A 23,845-nucleotide genomic window follows, 5' to 3' on the forward strand; every position below is an offset into this window, starting at 1 on the left:
CCCAGTCCCATAAGTAACTGGTTAGAGTATACAAAACACTGTTACATATTTTTTGACACTATATGTAACCTATAGATATGAAAAAGATACAGCTGAAAAACAAAATTACATATTCTGAAGAATGTTATCAATGGAAATGTCATCATTTCAGGTATTCAAAAAGTATTCTAGTTTTTCCATGTTTTTTATTCTTTCTATAGCATAGACTTATCTTGTCATTACAGGTTTTGTACTGCATTCAAATACAATTCCAAATATGATGGTATGCCTTGGTGCTGAACTCAGCATTTAATAAGGCTATTCAACACAGCACACTAACATTCTTCACTCTATTTTCCAAGTCACTCTCTAAGTTCCATATAAAGCCAAAGCCTATAATTTAACTAAGTGAAGCTAGGTAACCCACACTCTACAGAGAAAAGACAGAGAGAGCCAGAGTCCTACCTCTGTTAGAGGCTAGAATCACTCTCATCCAATAGAAAGGGTCAGCTGAATCTGAAGACATGATCCCAAACAGGGGAATCTGGGAACAGGCAAAGAGCAAAACAGTCAGCACTCCTGTTTCCAGCCACTCTTATCCCCCTCCCCAATATGAAATACAAGCCTGAGCTTACCTGGCAGCACACTAAGAAGATAAAGAGGGTGATAGCGGTCCACAGCACTTTCTCCTTAAACTGAATCTAGAGTAACAGAGAATGAATTGAAGCAGGGAGTTACTTTGAAAAGCAAATTAATAAAAATGGACTCCAATCAGACCCCTTTCTCTAAAAATGGACTCCAAACAGACCCTTTTCTCTGTTCAGCAGAGAAGCTAAACCATGTACCAAACACAAGTACCATGTACTGCGTAACTTCCTCTGCACAGAGCACAATGCAAGGACCTACAGGCATCACCCCAGCTCACCTCACACCACAGAGCATTACCTTTATTTTACAACTGAGCCTTAGAAGAGCTAAATAATTTGTCCCAAACCCCAATGCTAAAGTGAGTTTGAGTCCTGAACTGTGCTTTTAACCATTAGCATTAACAGTTAAGACTCAAGATCAAAGAATGTCACAATAGAACATGACTTGTAAAACACACGAGCAACCACTTTTCATTTGAGTTTAAGTCACAAAACCTTGTTATTCTAGAGTCAAGTAATTTGGAATTGCTCAATAGTGTATTTTCTATGAATTAAGGGTAAAACAGTGTAATAAACAATATTGGGGAAGGGCAGGAGAGTTGCACGTTTAACCTACTAGTAACATCTGTTTAAGGATTTTCATATCTTCTCAGGTACACAGGTTGCATAGGTGACAAGAATCGCTGTAAAAATGACTATTAAGTATCATTAGAAAGGTTTAGACCTCCCACCCAAAGCCTCTGTCACTAAAGAAGAGTGGGAACTCTTCCAGGTTTTCTGCCTCTGAAACTGAGTGTCTTCACTAGTACCTGCTGCCTACACTACATTAATGGCTTTAGAGGGCTTAACAAACATTAATTATTGTACAGACGGAAGATTCTGAGGTTGAAATACCTTGTGAGAGACTGACAGTATTAAGTGAACAAAACTGTGTTCTTTAAAAACACTTCTAGGCAGGCACTGAGTCAGCATTCCTGGCCCTCTGGCCAGAACTGGAGTCACAGTCCTCTAACTATACATGCAGGCAAAGTAGGACACAGTCATGCGGCCACACAAGGGTGGTGTGAATCAGTGTTCAGATACTCCATCCAAAGCTGGGGGCATTCACAGGACTCTTCTTCTCTTGAGAATGCTCCTCTCTCCACCTACCATCCCACCACACTAAGAAATTAGAAAGTGGCCAAGAGAAGGCAACGCCATTTCAGACTAACCTGTCTGAAATGAATCTTGATGGGAAACAAAGAGCAGACAATTTTTTCAAGACTCCCTTTCTAATCACCAAGTCCTCTCTCCTAGTTACAATCAAATTTAACATCAAAACCCCAAAAGCTCTTTATCCAAGTCCTGTCTCCTCTGCTTCTTAGTAGCCCCTAAATCCATTCTTGCTCAGTACCACAGTTCATTCTCTGATGTGAAAAGCCTCTAAACCAACTGTAGTCCTCTCCTTTTCTTCCAAAGTGACATTCTCATGTCTGGCCCTTGTTATTCATCTCCTAATGTTCCCCACCTACCATTATGTTCTATCAATAGGAACTACATCTAATAACCTCCCATCCAAACGTGCTACACTCTTGTCACCAATGCCTTTGCAAACTATATACTCCTTTTATTTGGAATTCCTTTCCATCCCTTCAAGGAGACTTCTATTTCTCCTTCAAAACCACCATAAGACATCATGTCTCCCAGAGTTAATCCCTTCCTGAGCCACTGCTATACCTTGCACATATTTCCCTTGTTCCATCTACCACACTGAGTTACAAGGCCAAGGTCACATAGCTATTAAGGCGTTATGTAAAGGGTGGGACCTAGGCTTGCCTGCTTCCAGAGCCATGCCCCTTTGCTACACTGGAATTGAGGGGGTAAAGCTTTACAAATTCGTCCATTAAAAGCAGCACATGGGCATTTATATGAAACTATTTTAAGTAAAAAAATGAAAGTGGATTCCAAGCACCCAAGTTTCCATGTGAATGCTTTAACAACAGTTTGAAAAATAACGTGAGGACACAAACATTTTATTCCCCACTCTCTAACCTAGGAACCTAACGAAACTTTTTTTGTTATTTGACAGCTGTAGTTACACTGGCAACACTCACTCCACATAATTTCTGATTCAACACAGCTCTACATTTAATCTTTCCTTGTTTTAATACACCGGCTGTGAAAAGCAGCAGACTTCACAAAAGAATAGCCTTTATTCCCCCTATTGTGACAGCCTACATAAAAGGTACAAAATCATTTGTAAATACTAAAGTGACAGCCCTTCCCTTTAGCAGCTGGATACAAAGGGCATCTCCTGGAAAAAATACCAACCCATGATCTGCTCCCGTTGGAGGTGAAAAAGGGAGGGTAACTCAATCTGCTATTCTAACTGAGGCCTTATTCATTCATGGCCCGGATCGATTTTTGGGACAGGGCAACCGGAGGCTTTGTTCTCGGAGCAACATCCACCAAAGATGCTCCAAATAAAGCACAGTGATTTCAGTGGAAATTTCCACACAACCAGGTCACCTTTCGACAGCTCTCCGGAATAACAGAACACAACTAGACTCCAAGGGAAGAGAAGGGAGAGTCTCCACTGCCGTGCTGAAGCCATTTTTAATCATACTGTAAACTTCCAGAGTCCAGACAGTTTCCTGAAACCTTCTTTGATGGCGATTTGGGGTACTTACCTTCCTCTCCGGCTTCTGAATTTCCGGCAGGATGACACAGAAGGGCTTGATGACTTCCAGAAATTTGACTTTGATGGGAGAAACAAAACAGGAAGAGTTGGGACACAGAGGAGTAACCTTCCGCGCTACCCAGGGAAGCCTTCTGCCCAGGACGAGTGAGAGGAAGGGCCAGGGGAGCCGGCCGCACCCGGGACTCATGGGGATACTCGAGAAGGGCCGGGGGCACGGGCCGCGTTCTGCAGGGGGCCGGTCAGGGTTGGCTGGCGGGCGCCCGACCGCACGGGTGTGGGGAAGGTGGATCTGTTCCGTCCCGGCCTCAGTAGGGCTGCCCTGCAGGACTCACTTGCCATGGCGGCGGCTGCTCGGGCTCCGGGTCCCGCTTCAGCTCAGCTCTGCTCCGCGTGAGGCGACGCTGCCCGCGGCCCAGCGCGTTCCACCACACAGCAACTCCGCCGAGAGACACGTCAGTGCTAGCCCGGTGGCAAGCGGCACGGCGCGGCGCGGGGCGGGGCCGGGGCCGGGCCTCGGATCGCTTCCGCTTCCTGCCACGCGCGCCCGGCGGCCGCCGCGCTTCGCCGCGCCGCGCCGCGCCGCTTCGCCGCGACCTCAAGTCCCGGCATGCAGCGGGGCTCCTGGGGCCTGTCGGGAAGGAGCCTGGCGCGCGGGGCCCGCCGGGACTGGGGGTGTGCGGCTGCGCAGACTTGGTAACGCGAGAGCTCGTGGGGAGGGTGTGTCACGCCTCCGGAGACTGGGGCAGTGTGGTCCCACGGAGAAACTGAGGCAGGCGCCAAGCGTCGAGTGCGCGCATGGCCCTGCAGGCAGGCGGAGACCCTGGTGGCTCCCATACACGAAACAGCACTCACTGCTCTTTGACGTTAGTGAATAGACCGTAAGCTCCCTGGAGCAGGGACCTTGTCCCAGCGTCTACCGCAGCGCCCGTCACCTCGTAGGTCTCCGTCATTACCTGCTGAGTAGGGCGCGGGCTGGTGGGGCTTACCGAGCACGCTCGCTGTTTGAGTCATTAAGCAAACCCGGAGGCTTGTCGTGGGTGTGGGTCCCCTTCCATCTGAGAACGAATGGGATGAGTTTCTGGAGAGACTTGGCCGGAGAAGGGCCGGGGCAGCTCGGGAAGTAGTCTGCCTCACAGAAGAATTCAGGAAGGCCTCTTGGGAGAGTACTTTTGTGCCGAGCCTTGATAGATTCTGGCGAGAAGGAATGAGGGAACAGGTTGAGGAGACTGTTGTGGGCAAGGCATGGCGGTGTGATTGCCTAAGATCGGTGTGGGAAAGGGAGATAACGGGTAGGGCAAGGAATGCTGGGGCGGGGGGTTGGAATTTACTTTCAGGCATCTGTAGTCAGTAGGTATGATGTCATCTAAGAGAAACAGACTTCATGCTGTGAGCATTTAGCAGGGAGGAGGTGGGCACGCCTTGTGGGATCAGGCAAGGTTTCATGGAACTAAACGTTGACCAGGACAAGTAGAAGTTGGGGGTACATATGTGGCAAGATGCTTTTTTGCTTTTAATTTAGGTGTCAACTATTTGGATTTTTCCATTCTCAGCCATTTCTAGCAGATAATCAGGTTTTGTACATCCTTGGCTCAGAAAGTTGGACAGGACAGGAAGTCTTTTTTCGAATACAAACCCACTGGTGGAAAATTCAAAGGACTACTGGGAACAGGCAGGTAACTTCAGTGAAGTGGTCTAGGTGTGACATCACTTGATATCCATCCCCCACCAAAAAGGGGAAAAAGAAGACATTGACTGTTTATTCAGAGTCTGAAATGCAACCCATCTTCACTTCCAGGACCCACTGGTGATCTCTTCTGGAGTTTTGGCCTGAAGCTAAAGCTGGCAGCCCCTGGACTAAGTTCAGCATATAGACTAGATCCGATATTTAGCCATTATGCACCCTGCACCATATTGATGGTTAAAATGTTTAAATATTTCGAGGGTAAATAGTATAGTAATTACAATAAATGTTACAATTAGTTAATAATAGAAATTTTAATAAAAACTCATTGGTTTGTGCTAATAGTTGTAGGATGTCAGTACCATTGATAACAGGCCTCCTGTTGTTTCCATATTATGACACAATCTGGCCTGTGTCACTGCAGGGGCTGCAGCCAAGTTACATGTGTTAAATCACTGATTGCTTTAGGAGAATCACTAGTTTAAAATACTTTTATTGGACTGGGTGCAGTGGCTCACACCAGTAATCCCAGCACTTTGGGAGGCCAAGGCAAGAGGATCACTTGAGCCCAGGAGTTCAAGACCAGCCTGGGCAACATGGCAAAACCCTGTCTCTAGAAAAAAATTAGCCAGGCATGGTGGCACATGCCTGTAGTCCCAGCTACTGGAAAGGCTGAGGTGGGGGGATCCCTTGAGCCTGGGAGGTCGAGGCTGCAGTGAGCTGAGATCTCACCACTGCACTTCAGCCTGGGTGACAACAGAGTGAGACTCTGTCTCAAAAAATAATAAAATACTTCTATTGTAAGCACATACATTAATTCTTCGGAAAATAGTAGGTATGCAGTGTTTTATATTTATACATTTAAGATTTTATTATAGAATATTAGAAACATCCACCTAGAATGAAAGAGACCACAAAAATCTGGATGAATTTTCAATACTTTTAAGTATAATAAATGTAAATCTTGATATCTGCAGAAGAACAAACAAATTTATAATAATAATGAATCCCCGCCTGGGACTTCTTTTGATACTGTTTAAGAATCAGCACAAAATAAAATTTATAATTTATAAGATAAACTTTATTACTTAAAATCTATAGTTTTGTAGTGAAAAAATAATTTTTTTCAACCAAAAATTTGAGTGACATCGCTAGTGACAGAAGTGTTGGGTACTTAGTGCTCAGAAGTTCTATTGTTAAAAGATCAAAGTGTTAAACATATATTTCATCAGAATGCTCTTAAAGCTTGTGCGAGTGAAGAAAATTTGTGATTAATGATGAGAAAAGAACTTAAAAGAATATAATCAGTTTCATAAATTAAGTATTTGAAACTTAGAACTCCCAAAAAGGTTATCAGAGTGAGGATAAAGCAATCAAAAAGATTTAGGGCCAAGCTTGGTGGCTCATGAAATCCCAGCACTTTGGGAAGCTAAGGTGGGCAGATCACTTGAGGCCAGGAGTTCGAGACCAGCCTGGCCAACATGGTGAAATCTCGCCTCTACTAAAAATAAAAAATTAGCCCAGCATGGTGGTGCATGCCCGTAATCCCAACTACTCAGGAGGCTGAGACATAAGAATGGCTAGAACCCTGGGGGGTGGAGGTTGCAGTAAACCGAGATCTCATCACTGCACTCCAGCCTGCACTCCAGAGCGAGACTCTGTCTCAAAAAAAAAAAAAAAAAAAGATTTAGAAGGTACTGTCAGAATTTAGAAGGTACTGTCAGAAGTGCAGATCTCATCACTGCACTCCAGCCTGCACTCCAGAGCGAGACTCTGTCTCAAAAAAAAAAAAAAAAAAGATTTAGAAGGTACTGTCAGAATTTTTAGCACTACTATATAGTTAAGTATAATTGAGCATTTCACACACATTTACTAGAACTTCAAAAGGATTAGTATTGATATGAACATGCCATTGTATTCTGGACCCACCTGTTAAAAACCAGATGTACCCAAATGAGAAAACAGCTTTTTGAAAAACATGTAAATCAAAGAGGTGTATTTAAAATCATCATCTAAGAAGCTTCATTTTTTTATGTGAATGTGTTTTAATAATTAAAATGCAAATTTAAAGGTTTTTGAATGTAATGGTTTTTGTTGATCTTATGACACTGGGAAACATTTAGTACACCGTATTGTCTTTATTATGAGTAGACAAGAAAGAATTACATTTGAGATATAGTTCCATAAAGATGTAATTGAAATATTGTACCAAATAAGAAAATTGTCATTGGATTTTATACAAAAAATGCTAATGTAATTCTAGAGAGAGTGTGGAGTTTCAGCCAAAAGTTTAGGAAAAATGTGGATGTTTTAATTTGGCACTAAATTATCAAATTCAATTTTGGATAAACCAATAGAAGTCAGGGAACTCATGCTTTTCTTGATAAACTGTATTTACTACCACACACCAAATAGCAGAAATAACTACATTAAGTAATGCAAATTGAACCTTGATGGACAAGCCTGCAGTGCTAGATCTGCAAAAGCAATGTGGAAGTCAGTAAGTTCTGCATTCAGATGCTCTACCCCTGAGCTATATACCCCCTGTGGTGGAAGTCAGTAAGTTCTGTATGTTCACTGTAATGGAAACAAATGCAGTGGCTGTTTGAAAAATATATTTTAAAGGGTTTGGGCCTTAATAAATGATATTTTAATGGAGATGTCAGTATTTATTTTAGGGTTTTTTTGTTTTGTTTTGAGATGAAGTCTCGCTGTGTTGCCCAGGCTGGAGTGCAGTGGCGCGATCTCAGCTCACTGCAACCTCCATCTCCTGAGTTTAAGTGATTCTCCTGCCTCAGCCTTCCCAGTAGGTGGAATTACAGGCGTGCGCCACCACACCTGGCTAATTTTTGTATTTTTAGTAGAGATGGAGTTTCGCCATGTTGGCCAGGCTGATCTCAAACTTCTGACCTCAAGTGATCTGCCCACTTCTGCCTCCCAAAGTGCTGGGATTATAGGCGTGAGCCACCATGCCCAGCAGTATTTATTTTAGCTTTATAAGAAAACATGTTTTAGCTATTAGAGCTGACATTATTTCAATAAACTGTAAAACAGTTGGACATATGTAAACAAAGGGAAGTTTGAAACAAGTGGAAGTTATTATGGATAAGAAAAAATAGGTATCCTGTTTGAAAAAAAAAGTGAAGTATCAATTCCAAGAGAAAAATTACTGGATTTTCTAATAAATCAATGTATTTGGTGACAAAAGTGAAAAATGTAATAAACTTTTAAGCCCTTTCAATTTTTTGAATCTTGGAATAAGGCCCCCTGGTTTGTGAAGTTCCATGAATTGAGAGTGAACAGAACATAATGAATAAGCCAGTAAGTTAAAAGATATTTCAATAAGTGATTTGTGTGACTTAGTCAATAACAGATATTGAATCAGTTCTGTATGTTCTTAGACTTCATTATAAAGTCTATAAAATGTTTAAATTTAATTGCTATTAATAAGAAACTGAGGATTCAACACTAAAAACAGTATCATTGATGTTAGGGAAATTCTCTGCTTAATTCATTTAATGATTATCCATTTAATGAGGAAGTTGTTGGAACAATTCAATGTTGCTTCCTATGTCAAATCATCACCCCATACAGGGGCAAAATCTAGTGACAACTGTATCAAAAGATTCATAACTTCCAAAAACCAAGAAATGATTTAGACATACTAGAAAGATCTGTCAAATTATTTTTGCTACAAGTTGCATTGTCATTTTATGATATTTATTTAGAAATAGGAGATATGTTTTTAAATTTTTGATTTACATATTGACCAGTTCAAGATGACTTCTTGTTTTGTTTGTAAAATCTAGAGAGATCACATAAAACATAAAATCTAGATTTTTTACTTCTCTTGGAAGATCAGAAGACCCGACAGCACTAGACTAATATTCCTACATGCCAGAGATCAGCAAGTTGTGGCTGCTTTTTTAAGATTGGTCAGCAGCTCTTTGGCTCCCCACAGTTACCACTTGTCCCTTGCCTCTTGCCTTGTCTCTAAGCATTTGAATTTGTGGCCTCTGCTGTAGTTTTAAGCCTGGGTTCTTGGCAGGATGGTGGCGTCATTTATTTCATTTACCTAAATAAGGAAATCAAGAAGAGAACAGGTTGCCTACTTACCCCCATGGTGAGTGTGTGTGTATGTTTGTGTGTGTGTGTGAGAGAGAGGAAAGTGAGTTTTATTTTAAACATGCAGAGTTTGAGGTACTGGCAATTGATCAATGAGAAGTCCAATAAGCATTCCTGGTGCTCAGAGATGAGTTAGGATTAGAAGCATGTTAAGTCATTTTCCATGAGAGTGGATGAGATTTCTAAGGGAGAAAGCATAGAGAGACCAGATTCAGGGAGAGACCCAGTGGGAGAGGGGGTCAACCATATTTAAGGGTGGGAAGGAGGAGGAACAGCCAGGTAACAAGACAATCCGATATAATAATTAGGTTGGGGAAGACAGCAGGTTGGGGGAGCTGGTTATTCTTTTGGCCAGTTGGTGTGTTGGTTAGGATATAAATTTGGCTGTTGGCCGGGCACAGTGGCTCACACCTGTAACCCCAGCATTTTGGGAGGCCGAGGCGGGCAGATCATGAGGTCAGAGTTGGAGACCAAAAATTAGCTGGGCGTGGTGGCACGCACTTGTAATCCCAGCTACTCAGGAGGCTGAGGCAGGAGAATCGCTTGAACCTGGAGGGCAGAGGTTGCAGCAAGCCAAGATTGTGCCACTGCATTCCAGCCTGGGCAACAGCGCGAGACTCCATCTCAAAAAAAAAAAATAATAAAATTTGGCCGTTGCTGCAGAGATTAAAAAAAACAAAAACAAATCAGTATCATAAACCAGATGGAAGTCCAGGTAGCAGTATAGGTCTGAAGCTTGCTCTCTCTTATTTCTCCACTCCCTTTTGGGTGGTGCTGTGTGTGGCCCACAAAATCCAGTATGGCCCATCATTGTGTCTGTATTTTGGCCATTTGGAAGGTAAAAGAAAAGGGAGAGGTGGGACTGCCCTTCTGTTAATGCACAACCTGGAAGTTGGACACATTGCATCTATTCTATTCCTTTGGCTATAACCTAGTCACACTTATCTGAAAAGGAGTTTGAAAAATCTCGTCTTTATCCTGTAAAGTCATGGGCTGGCTACTGCCATGGAACAAGGGGAGAACGGGTATTGGGAGACAGCTCTCAGTCTGTCTAACAGGTGGTGAAGAGAAAGTGGGACTTGAGAAGGAGAAAGGGGAGGGAATATGGTAAACTTCTGGGATTGGACAGAGATAGCTCCCTATGGCTAAAACAAAGAGCAAGGCTAGCAATAAAGCTATCATTGGAGAAGCTAGGCTTCATTACAGTTGTTAATATCTAGCAAATGCATGACGAGCTAGACAGATGAAGGAAAATGGTGCCCTTCAGAGATAGAGGCCTTCCAGATTTCTGAGATAGAAGCTCTCCAGGAGGAAGAAAAGAAAGGAAGGCAGGCAGGCCTGACTCCCAGGGAAGAATTCAGGAGGCTTTTCCCATTCTGGAGATCAGAGAATATCCAAGAAACATCCAGGGCATGGCTGATTGTGTCAGTCAGGGTTCTACCACAGAAACAGGACCAGTAGTAGGAGATAGGTACAGTCGTCCCTTGGTATCCGTGAGATGTTGGTTCCAGGACCCCCCAACCCTAGCACCCCCACCCTCTGCAGATATCAAAATCTGTGGATGCTCAAGTTCCTGATATAAAATGGTATAGTATTTGGTTATAACTTACCCACATCCTCTTGTATATTTTAAATGATCTCTACATTACTGACATCTAACAATGTAAATGCTATGTAAATAGCTCTTTGTATTTATATTATGTTTTATTTTTCACTGTTTTTTAAAAAACATTTTTTTTTCTTTGAGACAGAGTCTTGCTCTGTTGCTTAGGCTGGGGTGCAGTGGCATGATCTCAGCTCACTGCAGTCTCCACCTCCCAGGTTCAAGCAATTCCCCTGACTCAGCCTCCCAAGTAGCTGGGATTACAGGTGCCCACCACCACGCCCGGCTAATTTTTGTATTTTTAGTAGAGACAGGGTTTCACCATGTTGGCCAGGCTGGTCTTGAACTTGTGACCTCAGGTGATCCTCCCGCGTGGGCCTCCCAAAGTGCTGAGATTACAGGCGTGAGCCACCCTCCCCAGCCTAAAAAATATTTTCAAACTGGTTGGCCGAATCTGCAGATGCAGATATGGAGGGCCGGCTGTAAATATATCAGAGAGATATATATGGTAGAGAAATAGAATGAGAGAGAGAGAAAAATAGGTGTATTTCAAGGAATTGACATAATATGATTGTGAAGTCTGGTTGGGCGTATCTGAAATTTCATGCAGTAGGGCCGACAGTCCAGGAAATTGGGCAGGAGCTGATGTGGTGCCCACAGGAAGAATTTCTTCTCCCTCAGGGAAACCTCCATTTTCTAAGGCCTTTCAGCTGATTGGATGTGGTCCACCCATGTTATTGAAGATAATATTTTTTAAGGTAATTGACATCTACAAAATATCTTCAAGGCAACACCTAAGTTAGTGTTTGACTGAATAACTGGTTACTCTAGCCTAGCCAATTCGATACAAAACTAACCATTACACTGCTTAACCCAAATACGAAAACCTGTGGCACAGGGTGTTAACGTGAGAATTACACCAGATACTCATTCAGGTATTAGGTTTTGGATCTGAGAGATACTGAACAATTTGTGTTTTTTCCTTTTCTGTGCTGGAAACTGATCTGTTTTTTTTTTCAGTGCTGTTTTCATTACCTCTTCTGATCTTCTTATGAGGTTAAAAGTACAGAAAAGTTTAAAGATTAATAAGATGAACACTATATTCCCACCACACAGGATTAACAATAGTGAACAGATCATCTGTAGACAATGCTTGGTGCTTATGTGGATTTAAGAACTGCCTGTGTTAATTTTGTAACTCCTCTTGAGAAAAAATATACTGGAATTTTTTGGCTCCTGTAACTGAAAAGTCAAAGGGTAGATCTAGCTTTAGGCAAAGATGGATTTAGGCAAGGCTCAAAAACTGTTGTCAGACTCAATTTCTCCACATCTCTTTGCTTTCTTTCATATTCGGGCTTCCTCCTTGGAGGGACCCTCAGAAGTCCCAGGCTTCATAGTGTCAAGTTCAACAGAAAGAGCAGTTTTCATCTTTCCACAGTTCTTAGAAAAGTCCTGAGACTGAGTTTTACTGGGTAAGTGTTCACCCCTGAACCATCTCTGTGACTGTATAAAATAGAATGAACTTGCCAGGCCTGAGACTAGCCTTACCCAAATCACATGGATTGAGAATGTGGGAGGGGTGGCTCTATCATGGAAAATTGATGTGCTGTTTCCATAAGAAGGAGGAATACATGCTGGTGATAGGGACAGGAGGCAGCCAAATGCCCAGGCAGATAGGGGTAGGTACCCAGTGAAACCCCACCTCCAAGCCAAAGACAGTTGAAGGACTGAAAGCCAAGTTACAAGTTAAATCCTTGGACTGGATTGAGAACTTGTCTTTCTGTTTGGTGTACTTTCCTCTGATTGATCATCATCCTTCACCTATTTTACACATACCTACCTTTTCCTAATTGGTTTTTTACACTGTCGTGCCTACATTTGAGTGATGTCTTCGCTTTAACCTTTTTTTGCATACTCACAAACCAATCAGCCTGCACTCCCCATCCTGTGCCTATAAAGACCTAAGACTCAGTTGGTAGAGATGAGATAGCCTGACTTCGGGCAAGACAACCTACCCTTCCTTTCCTCTCTCCAGCTCCCCTCTCTGCTGAGAGCCGTTTCCATTGCTCAATTAAATTCTCCACCTTCACCATCCTTCAATTGTCCACCTGACCTCATTCTTCTTGGATGCCGGATAAGAGCTCGGGACCCACCAAGTGCCAGTACCCAGAAAGGCTGTCACACCAGCCCTTTGCCCTCTCCAGTGGAGGGCAGCTGCTCCACACAATGAGACAAGGGGCTAACTGAGCTGCTACCACACCCCCGTCCATGGATGGCAAAACTAAAGGAGCACTGTAATGCCCCCTTGGGCTTCGGGGTCACAGGCACCCTTACCTGAGCGCTGCCCCGTTCCCCTTGAGATGACACACCTGGTCAGGCTGTGGCCTCACATAGAGCTTGCTCCTGTGTTGGTGCCTGGAGCATCTGGCCAGGACCCACACTCGCTTGCTCATGTGGTCCCTCCCACAAGGGGTTGGTTGAGTGGGGTCAGCCAAGTAGAGGGGGTGCCCCTTCTGCAAGTCCAGCAGAGGGGCTGAGAAAAATCCTGCATCACTGGGTGAGCACACATTCCCACCATTGTGGGAACAGCAATGGATTTGGAGTCCAGCCGACTCACAATCCTTTCTGGCTTGAATATTTAATAGTGACATAACTTTACTCATTTAAAATCCCTGTATCTTAGGCCAGGTGCGGTGGCTTATGCCTGTAATCCTAGCTCTTTGGGAGGCTAAGGCAAGTGAATCATGAGATCAGGAGTTCGAGACCAGCTTGGCCAACATGGTGAAACCCCATCTCTACTAAAAATACAAAAATTAGCCGGGTGTGGTGGCACATGCCTGTAATCCCAGCTACTCAGGAGGCTGAGGCAGGAGAACTGCTTGAACCTTGGAGGCAGAGGTTGCAGTGAGCCGAGATCATACCACTGCACTCCAGCCTGGGCGACAGAGCAAGACTCCATCTCAAAAAAATAAAAAAATAAAATCTCTGGGTCTCAGTTTTCTAATCTCTCAAAAAGAGGTAATAATATCCTTTTGGGGATATGAAGAGTAAATTAAATAGCACATATAAAAGCACCCAGAGAAATGCCTGGTCCAGAAAGCTCAATTTTGCTAATTTCCTTTCTGTTATTAACCCAAGCCTCTTTGTGGCACTCAGGGAAGTCCACCTTTCTTGCAAGAAAAAGTGACTACTATAATAACAGTAATTATAACAGCTACCACTTCTTGACTGCTGGGTACCATGTGTGTTGTTAGGTTAGACCCTTCTGTGGCCACGGCAGCTGCACAGCTCCAGGGGGCCAGCCACATAGACAGCAATGCACGTGGCACACTGGGGAATGTGCCAGCAGTCCCGCTTCACATGCACTCACTGACTGTCCTCACACTGACACTGTGAAGAAGGTCCTGTAATTTTTTTTTTTTTAGATGGAGTCTCGCTCTGTCGCCCAGGCTGGAGTGCAGTGGCATGATTTCAGCTCACTGCAACCTCCACCACCTGGGTTTAAGCGATTCTCCTGCCTCAGCCTCCCAAGCAGCTGGGACTACAGGCACATGCCACCACACCTGGCTAATCTTTGTATTTTTAGTAGAAACGGGGTTTCATCATGCTGGCCAGGCTGGTCTCAAACACCTGACCTCCAGTGATCCACCCGTCGGGGCCTCCCAAACTGCTGGGATTACAGGTGTGAGCCACTGTGCCTGGCCAGAAGGTCCTATTATTAACCCCATTCTACAAAGGAACCTTGTAAGCTAGGTTCAGGAATTTGCCTAAGGTTTTTTAGCTATTAAGTGACATGAACAAATGGGAACCATACCCTTTGGGGATACTTTGCTGTGGCATTTTAAAAGTAACTAGTCTTGGGATACAGAATTACTGTAATCCTGCAGTGGCAGAGGGCAGGGAGCTGTGGGGGAGGACAGACCATTTCATTTTGAAAAACTGTCTCCAACCACACACCCCTGGCTCCTGCCCGCTGCCATATAAAATGCTTACCAGAACCCAAGAGCTGAGAATACAACCAGCTGTCTCATTTACTATTCTTACCCTCTAGGAAAGGGACAGAAAAATAAACAGTCTGGAGTGTATTTTAACTCCAAATAATTTGAATTAAATATAGCAATTGTGAAATGTGTCATATGGACAAGCTTTGGAACCAAGTGGTTTGTTTATTTACTAAGTAGATATTGTCTGAATGTGGTAACAGAAGTTTCTTCTAGGGACCTGTCAAGGTACAAAGGGACTGTTCCTTGGATTTTTTTTCCTATGAAATTAAATAGTGGTAATACTATGATAAATGCTCATTATTCTGGAAGGACTTCAGGCTCATTTGCTCCAATCACCTCAGCCTCATAGAGTATTAGTAGTCTGCTGTCTCTTACTGTAGGATGTTTTTGCGGCATTGGAACATCTCTCTAAAGGCTAAGAGCCCTCATAAAGTTGCTTACTTCAAAACTATGAATTTCGGATACTTTAAAAGAAATTTGATAAATCACAAACCCCATTTTCCCTTTGATAGGCTTTCATGATAGGTTTTGCCAAAACTTGCTGTGGCTGGCTGTGGTCTTGGAAATTTAGATTTAGGGAAGCATTTATTGTCACTATGTCTGAGCCAGGTCACTAGGCTGTGTGTGGTAACCAACATTATTCTCATAAGATACTACTCCTTGCTCAGATAGCTTAACAGCAACCTCAGCTATCAAGAGTACAGCCTAGAGGAAGTCAAAGGAGATGTGCTGTAGCTTCCCAGGGCTCATGCCCTTTACTCTTGAAAAAATTATTTCAGAAACTATTTGCTTCATAGAGGCACAGTTGAATGTATGTATAGATTGTTTTCTGAGAAATAATTTGAATATTATCAAATTCACCTATTTAAAGAGCACAATTCAGTGGCTTTTGTACAAACATCACCACTATCTAATTTCAAAACTTTTTCATCAACCCAAGATAAACCCGACATCCATCAGCAGTCACTATCCATTCTTTCTCCTTCCCAAGTTGCTGGCAACCACTAATCTTTATTCTTTCCATGGATTTTCATTTTCTGAGCATTCCAGACAAATGGAATCATATAATATGTGGTCTTTTTTCACTTAGCATAATGTTTTCAAGGTTCATTCATGGTGTAGCATATATCAGCATTTCATTGCTTTTTGTGGCTGCATAATATGCCATTGTGTGGACTGTAGAATGGGACATGGCACTTACCCTTTCAGCGGTTGCTTCCACTTTTTAGGTATTATGCATAATGTTGGTATGAACATGCACACACAGGTTTTTGCATGAATTATTTGCTTTCAATTCTTTCATATATGTAGGAGTAGAATTGCTCGGTAATAAGGTAAATCTATGTTTGACTTTTTGAGGAACTGCCAACTGTGTTCCAAAGCAGCTGCACCATTTTACATTCCCACTGGCAATGGAAAAGGGTCCCAGTTTCTCCATATCCTCAACAATACTTATCACTGTCTGTTTCTTTATTATAACTAGTTTAGTGGATGTGAAGTGGTAACTCACTGAGGTTTTGATTTGTGTTTCACTAGTGATGCAAAACTAATGATGTTAGACATATTTTTGTATGTTTATTGGTCATTTGTATATTTTGTTTGGAGAATATTCAAATACTTTGTTGATTTTTAAATTGAGCTATTTGTCTTTTTATTGTTGAGTTGTAAGAATTCTTTATATATTCTGAATATAAAGTCCCTTGACAGATATATGATTTGTAAATATTTTCTCCCATTCTGAAGATTGTCTTTTTACTTTCTTTTTTACCACGCCCAGCTAATTTTTGTATTTTTAGTAGAGATGGGGTTTCACTATGTTGGCCAGGCTGGTCTCGAACTCCTGATCTCGTGAGCCACCTATCTCAGCCTCCCAAGGTGCTGGGATTACAGGCATGAGCCACTGCGCCCGGCCATCTTTTCACTTTCTTAAGGGTAAACTTGGAAGCATAAAAGCTTTTAATTTTGAAGAAATCCAATTTATTTTTTCTTTTGTTGCTTGTGCTTTAGGTGTTATATCTAGGGAATTATTGCCTAAGCCAAAGTCAAAAAGAGTTACACCTATGTTGTCCTCTAGAAGTTTATAGTTTTAGCTCTTACATATAGATCTTTGATTCATTTTATTTTTTGTATATAGTGTGAGGTGGGGGTCCATCTTCATTCTTTTACATATCAATGTCTAGCTGTCCCAGTGAGAGTTGTTGAAAAGACTGTTCTTTCCCTCATTGAATTGTCTTGGCACCCTTGTCTAAAATCAATTAACCATAAATGTATGGATTTATTTCTGTATTCTCAATTATATTCTATTTACTTATATGTCTGTCTATCTTTATGTCAGTACCACATAGTCTTGATTATTGTACCTGTGCACTATGTTTTGAAATTCAAAAGTGTGAGTCTTCCAACTCTGTTCTGAGATGATTTTGGCTGTTCTGGGTCCCTTGAATTCCGTATGAATTTTAGGTTCAGCTTTTCAATTTCTGCAAAGAAGCCAGCTGGAATTTTTGTGGTAATTAATGAACATTGCCATCCTAACAATGTTAAGTATTCTAATCCATGAACACAGATGTCTTTCCATATTTATTTAGGTCTTCCTTAATTTATTTCAATTATGTTTTATAGTTTTCAAGGTCCAAAAGAAGTCTTATACTTCTTTTATTGAATTTATTCCTAAGTATTCTGTTTTCATGGTATTATAAATGGAATTGTTTTCTTAATTTAAATTTCAGATTGTTTATTGATGGTTTATAGAAATATAATTTATTTTTGTATACTAATCTTATATCCTGCAACCTGGCAGAATGTGTTTATTAGCTCTAATTGCTTTTATGTAGATTCCTTAGAATTTTCTATGTATGAGATTATGTCTACAAATATAGTTTTGTGTCTTCCTTTCCAATCTGGATGCCCATTTCTTTTACTTCTTTTAGTTTCTTTTCTTTCTTTTTTTTTTTTTTTTTTTTTGAGATGGAGTCTCGCTCTTGTCGCCCAGGCTGGAGTGCAGTGGCACAATCTTGGCTCACTGCAACCTCCACCTCCCGGGTTCAAGGGATTCTCCTGCCCCAGCCTCCCGAGTAGCTGGGACTACAGGCACGTGCCATCATGCCTGGCTAATTTTTGTATTTTTAGTAGAGACAGGGTTTCACTATGTTGGCCAGGCTGGTCTTGAACTCCTAGCCTCAGGTGATTGCCCGCCTCAGCCTCCCAATCTTTTATTTCTTTTTATTTATCTTTCTTGCCTAATTGTCCAGCTAGCACCACAAGTACAAACTTCAACAGACGTAGTAAGAGTAAACATCCTTGTTTGTTCCTGTTCTTATTGGGAAAGATTTTAGTCTTTTGCCATTAAGTATGATTTTAGCTGTAGGCTTTTCATAGATATCATTTTAAGGTTAAGGAACTCCCCTTCTAGTCCTAGGTTTTTGAGTATTTATATCTTGAAGCGCTGTTGAATTTTGTCAACTTGTTTTTTCTGACTCTATTGAGATGATAATGTGTTTTTTTTTGCTGAGGATCTTTGCATCTATATTCATTAGCAATATTGGCCTGTAGTGACTTTTTTTCTTTGGATATCAGGGTAACACTGACCTCATAAAGTCATAAAGTGTTGAGAGGGTTTTCTTTCTTTTTTTTTTTTTTTTGAGATGGAGTCTCGCTCTGGCTCTGTCGCCCAGGCTGGAGTGCAGTGGCGCCATCTCGGCTCACTGCAAGCTCCGCCTCCCGGGTTCACGCCATTCTCCTGCCTCAGCCTCCTGAGTAGCTGGGACTACAGGTGCCCACCACCACACCTGGCTAATTTTTTTGTATTTTTAGTAGAGACGGGGTTTCACCATGTTAGCCAGGATGGTCTCCATCTCCTGACCTTGTGATCCACCCGCCTCGGCCTCCCAAAGTGCTGGGATTACAGGTGTGAGCCACCGCGCCTGGCCAAGAGTGTTTTCTTAACTTTTTTTTTGTTTGTTAATGAAAAGTTTTTGAGGTACTGGTATTAATTCTTTAAACATTCTATTGAATTCACCAGTGAAGACTTTGGACCTAAATTTCCATTGGTGGGATTTTTTTTAATTACTAAATTAATCTCTTATAATACATGCATTCATTTTCCATTTTCTTGAGTTAGTTTTGGTAGTTTGTGTTTTTCTAGGAATTTTTCCATTTCATATAGGTTGTGTATTTTTTTGGCCTACAGTTGTTCATAGTATTAGTTTATAATCTTTTTTATTTCTGTAAAATTTGTAATTATGTTCCTGTTTCATTACTGGTTTTAGTAATGAATTAGTAATTAGTAATTAGTAATTAAGACTTTTTAGTTCTTAATCAGTCTAACTAAAGATTTTTCAATCTTGTTAATCTTTTCAAAGAATAAAATTTTTGATTCTGTTGATTTTCTCTATTTTTATTTTATTTTCACTCCAATATTTATTATCTCTTTCCTTCTGCTTGCTTTGAGTTTAGTTTGCTCTCACTTTTCTAGTTTCTTAAGGTAGAAGGTTAAGTTATTGACTTGAAATATTTCTTCCTTTTTAATGTGGGCATTTATAGCTGTAAATTTTTCTTTAAACTCTGCTTTGATTGCACCTATACATTTTGGTATGTTGTATTTTTATTTCATTCATCTCGAATTATTTTTTCTTTTTTTTTAGACGGAGTTTCACTCTTGTTGCGTAGGCTGGAGTGCAATGGTGTGATCTTGGCTCACTGCAAACTCCACCTCCTGAGTTCAAATGATTCTCCTGCCTCAGCCTCCTGCGTACCTGGGATGACAGGTGCATGCCACCACACCCAGCTAATTTTTGTATTTTTAGTAGGGATGGGTTTTCACCATGTTGACCAGGCTGCTCTCAAACTCCTGACCCCAAGTGATCTGCCCGCCTCGGCCTCCCAAAGTGCTGGGATTACAGGCGTCAGCCACCACGCCCGGCCCTCAAATTATTTTCAGATTTCCCCTGTGGCTTCTCCTTTGACTCATTCATTTTTCTTCATTCGTTTTTCTGTCGTTTTTTTTCATAACGAGTACTGTCAATTGGCTTATACTGAAGTTTGCTTTTCTTTCTTTCTTTTTTTTTTTCTTTTTTTCTTTTCTTCAAGACAGAGTTTCACTCTTGTTGCCCAGGCTGGAGTGCAATGGCGTGATCTTGGCTCACTGCAACCTCCGCCTCCCAGGTTCAAGCAATTCTTCTGCCTCAGCCTCCCAAGTAGCTGGGATTACAGGTGTGCATCACCACATGTGGCTAATTTTGTATTTTTTTTTTTAGTAGAGACGGGCTTTCACCATGTTGGTCAGGCTGGTCTTGAACTCCTGACCTCAAGTGATCCACCCACCTCAGCCTCCCAAAGTGCTGGGATTATAGGCGTGAGCCACTGCGCCTGGCCTGTTTTTCTTTCTTCTGACTGCTGAAAATCTGCTGTTGAACCCCTCTAGTGAATTTTTCATTTCGGTTATTATAATTTTTTAACTCCAGAATTTCTGATGGAGTTTCTCTCTTGTTGCCCAGGCTGGAGTGCAATGGCGCAATCTCTGCTCACTGCAACCTCTGCCTCCCAGATTCAAGCGATTCTCCTGCCTCAGCCTCCCGAGTAGCTGGACTTACAGGCATGTGCCACCACACCTGGCTAATTTTACATTTTTAGTAGAGACGGGGTTTCTCCATATTGGTCAGGCTGGTCTCGAACTCCCGACCTCAGGTGATTTGCCCACCTCGGCCTCCCAAATTGCTGGGATTACAGGTGTGAGCCACTGCGCCTGGCCTAACTCCAGAATTTCTATTTTTAAAATATCTCTTTCTCGATAGTCTTTATTTGGTAAGATAGTGTTCTCATACTTTCCTTTAATGCTTTAAACATGTTTAACTTTAATGCTTTGTACATATTTAAAATTGATGATTTAAAAATATTTTCCTAATAATCCAGCATCTAGGTTTTCTCAGGAATAATTTCTGTTGATTCTGTTGATTTTTTTCTCCTTGTGTATGGGCCATACTTTTTTGGTTTTTATTTATTTTTTGCATGTTTAATAACTTTTTGCTCAAAACTGGACATTAAAAAAATACAGTGTGTCAACTTTGGAAATCAGATTTTCCCGCATCCCCAGGGTATGTTTTTGTTGCTGTTTGTTATTTGTTTGTTTGTTTAGTAACTTACCTGCACAAATTCTGTAAACTCTGTATTCTTTGTTCTGTGTGGCCACTGAAGTCTCTGTTTGAATAGCTTAATGTCAGCTAATGATTAGACAGATTTCCTGAAACACTTGAAACCAATAGGTCTCTTAATGTTTGCTGAGAGTCTCTGCGTATGTGTTCAACACTCAGCATGCAGTTGACAGCTCTGCCTTAGCCTTCACTTTCTGCTGGTGTAGATCCTCAAGGTCAGCCTGATGTTAGAGTTTAGGGTGTTCTCAGGTTATCCCAACCATGTGAACAGCCATGGGCATAAATATGTGCTCTACCAGTGCAAATGGCCTTCTAGATTCAGAGGAATATTTTGGAGCTTTTCCAAGCCCCTATGGATGCCCGTTTCCCAGTTGAAAAAAATATCCTTTTGGGTAACCTATTAATTGTCCTAAACATTACTCACTGCCTCAGGCAGTTGTGAAATTAAATAATTCCCTCTAAATGTTTTTGAGAAATGCCTCCGGGCAAAGGCTTTTTGCGCTGGGTGAGCTCTGAGTTTCAACTCAAGTCAAATAAAGACAGCCTTGCAAGTGGGATCTTCCAGAGAACTTCCAGACAAGTCAAATAATAGGACTTCTGTTGGAACAGAGCACTGAAGGAACTCTAACCCTATTCTGCTTCCTCTAGAGACTGCCAGGCTGCTGGTATTCAGGGTAACTGCAGAACTAGGAAACAGGGAGAGGATGAAGGAGGACAAAGCTCACTGTTCTCATCATGACTCAAATGTTTTTCCAGAATAAATGCTCCTAGACTGCTGCGAGCCTTTGGTTACTTTTCAGAGTTCTGAATACGTGATTTTGACCATTTTTGCTAGGCTTCATGTTGCTTTTATGGAGGAGAGAATTTTCAGAGGTCCTTTGCTAATTTCACTGATGTCACTAAAGTTACAGTTTTAACTCTTGTGGGTATCTGTCTTTTCAGGCAATGTCAGTTTAGTAAAAGGGACAGGACGTTAGCAAAGGAAGGCATTACTAGCAATAAGAAGTGATAGCTGCCACGGGAAGCAAATGCAGAAATAGCAGCCTGGGCCGTTCCGTGCAGGGGTAAGTGGTGGCTGTATATGAATTGCTCTTGAGTGTACTCATATTTAACCCAGGTTATATTTGTTTGCTAGGGCTGGGGTATTTTCTTACAGTTCTGGAGGCTCAAAATCCATGATTAGGTGTCTGTGGGGTTGGTTTCCGCTGAGGCCTGTCTTTGTCTTGCAGATGGCCCTCTTGCTACCTCTTCACATGGTCTTCCCTCTGCACATGTGCCCCGGTGCCTCTCTGTGGTGTCCAAATTTCCCCTTCTTACAGGGACACCAGTCATATTAAATTAGGACCCACACTAATAGCCTCATGTTAACTTTGTCACTCCTTTAAACCCTATCTCCAAAATACAATCACATTCTGAGGTACTAAGGGCTAAGGCTTCAACATATGAATATTATGGGGACAAAATTCAGCCCATAATACCAGTATATAAAACTTACTCATATTGATGTCCATGAGACCTAAAAAGGGGAGGAAAGTTTTCAGTTTGGTGTAGCAGTCCTTGAAGGGAATTGTAAGGTGTATTTTATATGTATTCCATTCTCATTATAGAAAAGTATATAATGATCATGGGATGGACTCTGGGCTTCTAGAACAACTAGTCTCAATAGTTTTTTCCTGCAGGGATGTCTGTTATGGGTGACAGTTACATGTGCAAACAGTCCCTTGGGCTTCTGTACCACCTTCATTCCCTTTTCAGGAAACCACTTTAAAAGGACAAATGATGGCTCAATCTGATTTCTACCGAAGAAAACCATTACTAAGAGCTTACTCGCAGTGCACTTCACTATGATCTAGTCACATATATGATTTTATGTATTTTGCGACATATAGTTAAATACTATTGGTTGGCCAGGCATGGTGACTCACGCCTGTAATCCCAGCACTTTGAGAGGCCAGGGTGGGCAGACCACTTGAGGCCAAGAGTTTAAGACCAGCCTGGCCAACATGGCGAAACTCGTTTCTACTAAAAATAACAAAAATTAGCTGGGCATGGTGTCATGTGCCTGTCATTCCAGCTACTCGGGAGGCTGAGGCACAAGAATCACTTGAACCCAGGAGGCAGAGGTTGCAGTGAGCTGAGATGGCACCATTGCACTCCAGCCTGGGCAATAGAGTGAGACTCTGTCTCAAAAAAAAAAATAAAATAAAATACTGTTGGTCTAGAAATTATACATATTAGGAAATCTTGGCTGGGTGCAGTAGCTCACACCTCTAATCCCAGCACTTTGGGAGGCCACGGCTGGTGGATCACCTGAAGTCAGGAGTTCGAGACCAGCCTGGTGAAACCTCGGCTCTACTAAAAATACAAAAATTAGCCAGGCATGGTGGCACACGCCTGTAGTCCCAGCTAGTCGGGAGGCTGAGGTAGGAGAATTGCTTGAACCTGGAAGGCAGAGGTTGTAGTGAGCCGAGATCGTGCCACTGCACTCCAGCCTGGGCGACAGAGCAAGACTCTGTCTCAAAAAAAAAAAAGAAAAAAGAAAATCTTTATATTCCTTGTTGAGAGATAAATGACTGACTTGTACTACCAGAGCTGTTTTTGATGAACCGTGGTGTTAACTTGTATCTGTCTTCCAGGAATTCAGCTCAGGTGGGCAAAACCAGATAACTGACATGAACAGTGGAACAATCAGTGAACCAATACAAGGGTTAAATAAGCTAGCAATTAAAAACTGTATCACTGATCTAAAGATAGAAGATCAAATAGAAAATCAGCGCAAGAGGAAAGATATACGAAAACTAATGATCTTCGAGGTTTGGCTGAACAGCTGAACTGCGGGATGGATGGGAATGCCTAGAACCAGAAACTCAGCCATTGCTGAGGTTCACTGCTTCTCATCGCTGCTGCTTTATACACACAAACTGCATTCTCTCCCACTGTTTTGTCTTCTTTCATAAAGCAGGAAACATAGGTGCTCATC

The 23,845-nt window shown here is 42.0% G+C and overlaps 2 protein-coding genes across 3 annotated transcripts in view; one reads left to right on the top strand and one right to left on the bottom strand.

The window, feature by feature from the left end:
* SEC61A1 (SEC61 translocon subunit alpha 1) overlaps positions 1–3,750 on the bottom strand; it is a 19,249-nt gene extending 15,499 nt beyond the window's left edge. Inside the window, 4 exon segments of the mRNA NM_001133267.1 lie at positions 445–523; positions 615–680; positions 3,296–3,363; positions 3,639–3,750. Coding sequence (NP_001126739.1) covers positions 445–523; positions 615–680; positions 3,296–3,363; positions 3,639–3,645 — 220 coding nt within the window. The 5' untranslated portion in view covers positions 3,646–3,750.
* On the top strand, positions 2,707–23,845 carry LOC129058435 (uncharacterized). Of its 2 annotated transcripts, none has more exons than XM_054551287.2 (4): positions 2,707–3,999; positions 12,085–12,187; positions 21,808–21,929; positions 23,502–23,842. In XM_054551287.2, exons 1-3 carry the CDS (start codon positions 3,327–3,329, stop codon positions 21,872–21,874), a joined length of 843 nt encoding a protein of 280 aa, XP_054407262.2. In that variant the 5' UTR covers positions 2,707–3,326; the 3' UTR covers positions 21,875–21,929; positions 23,502–23,842. The 2 variants fall into 2 exon arrangements, 1 of the variants encoding a protein (XP_054407262.2); XR_010139118.1 differs by lacking the exon at positions 2,707–3,999 and adding an exon at positions 19,360–19,482 and having other exon boundaries at positions 8,775–12,187; positions 23,502–23,845.

Source organism: Pongo abelii, chromosome 2 (assembly GCF_028885655.2).
Source record: "Pongo abelii isolate AG06213 chromosome 2, NHGRI_mPonAbe1-v2.0_pri, whole genome shotgun sequence".
In the NCBI taxonomy this organism is placed as follows: Eukaryota; Metazoa; Chordata; class Mammalia; order Primates; family Hominidae; genus Pongo; species Pongo abelii.

Bases quoted from the DNA above. Each gene is read 5' to 3' on its own strand.
- LOC129058435 (XM_054551287.2), top strand. From the start codon at position 3,327: ATGACACAGAAGGGCTTGATGACTTCCAGAAATTTGACTTTGATGGGA. The intron at 4,000-12,084 runs GTAACGCGAGAG...TCCTCCTTGGAG, and splicing joins TGTGCGGCTGCGCAGACTTG to GGACCCTCAGAAGTCCCAGG. The intron at 12,188-21,807 runs GTAAGTGTTCAC...CTGTCTTTTCAG, and splicing joins CTGAGACTGAGTTTTACTGG to GCAATGTCAGTTTAGTAAAA.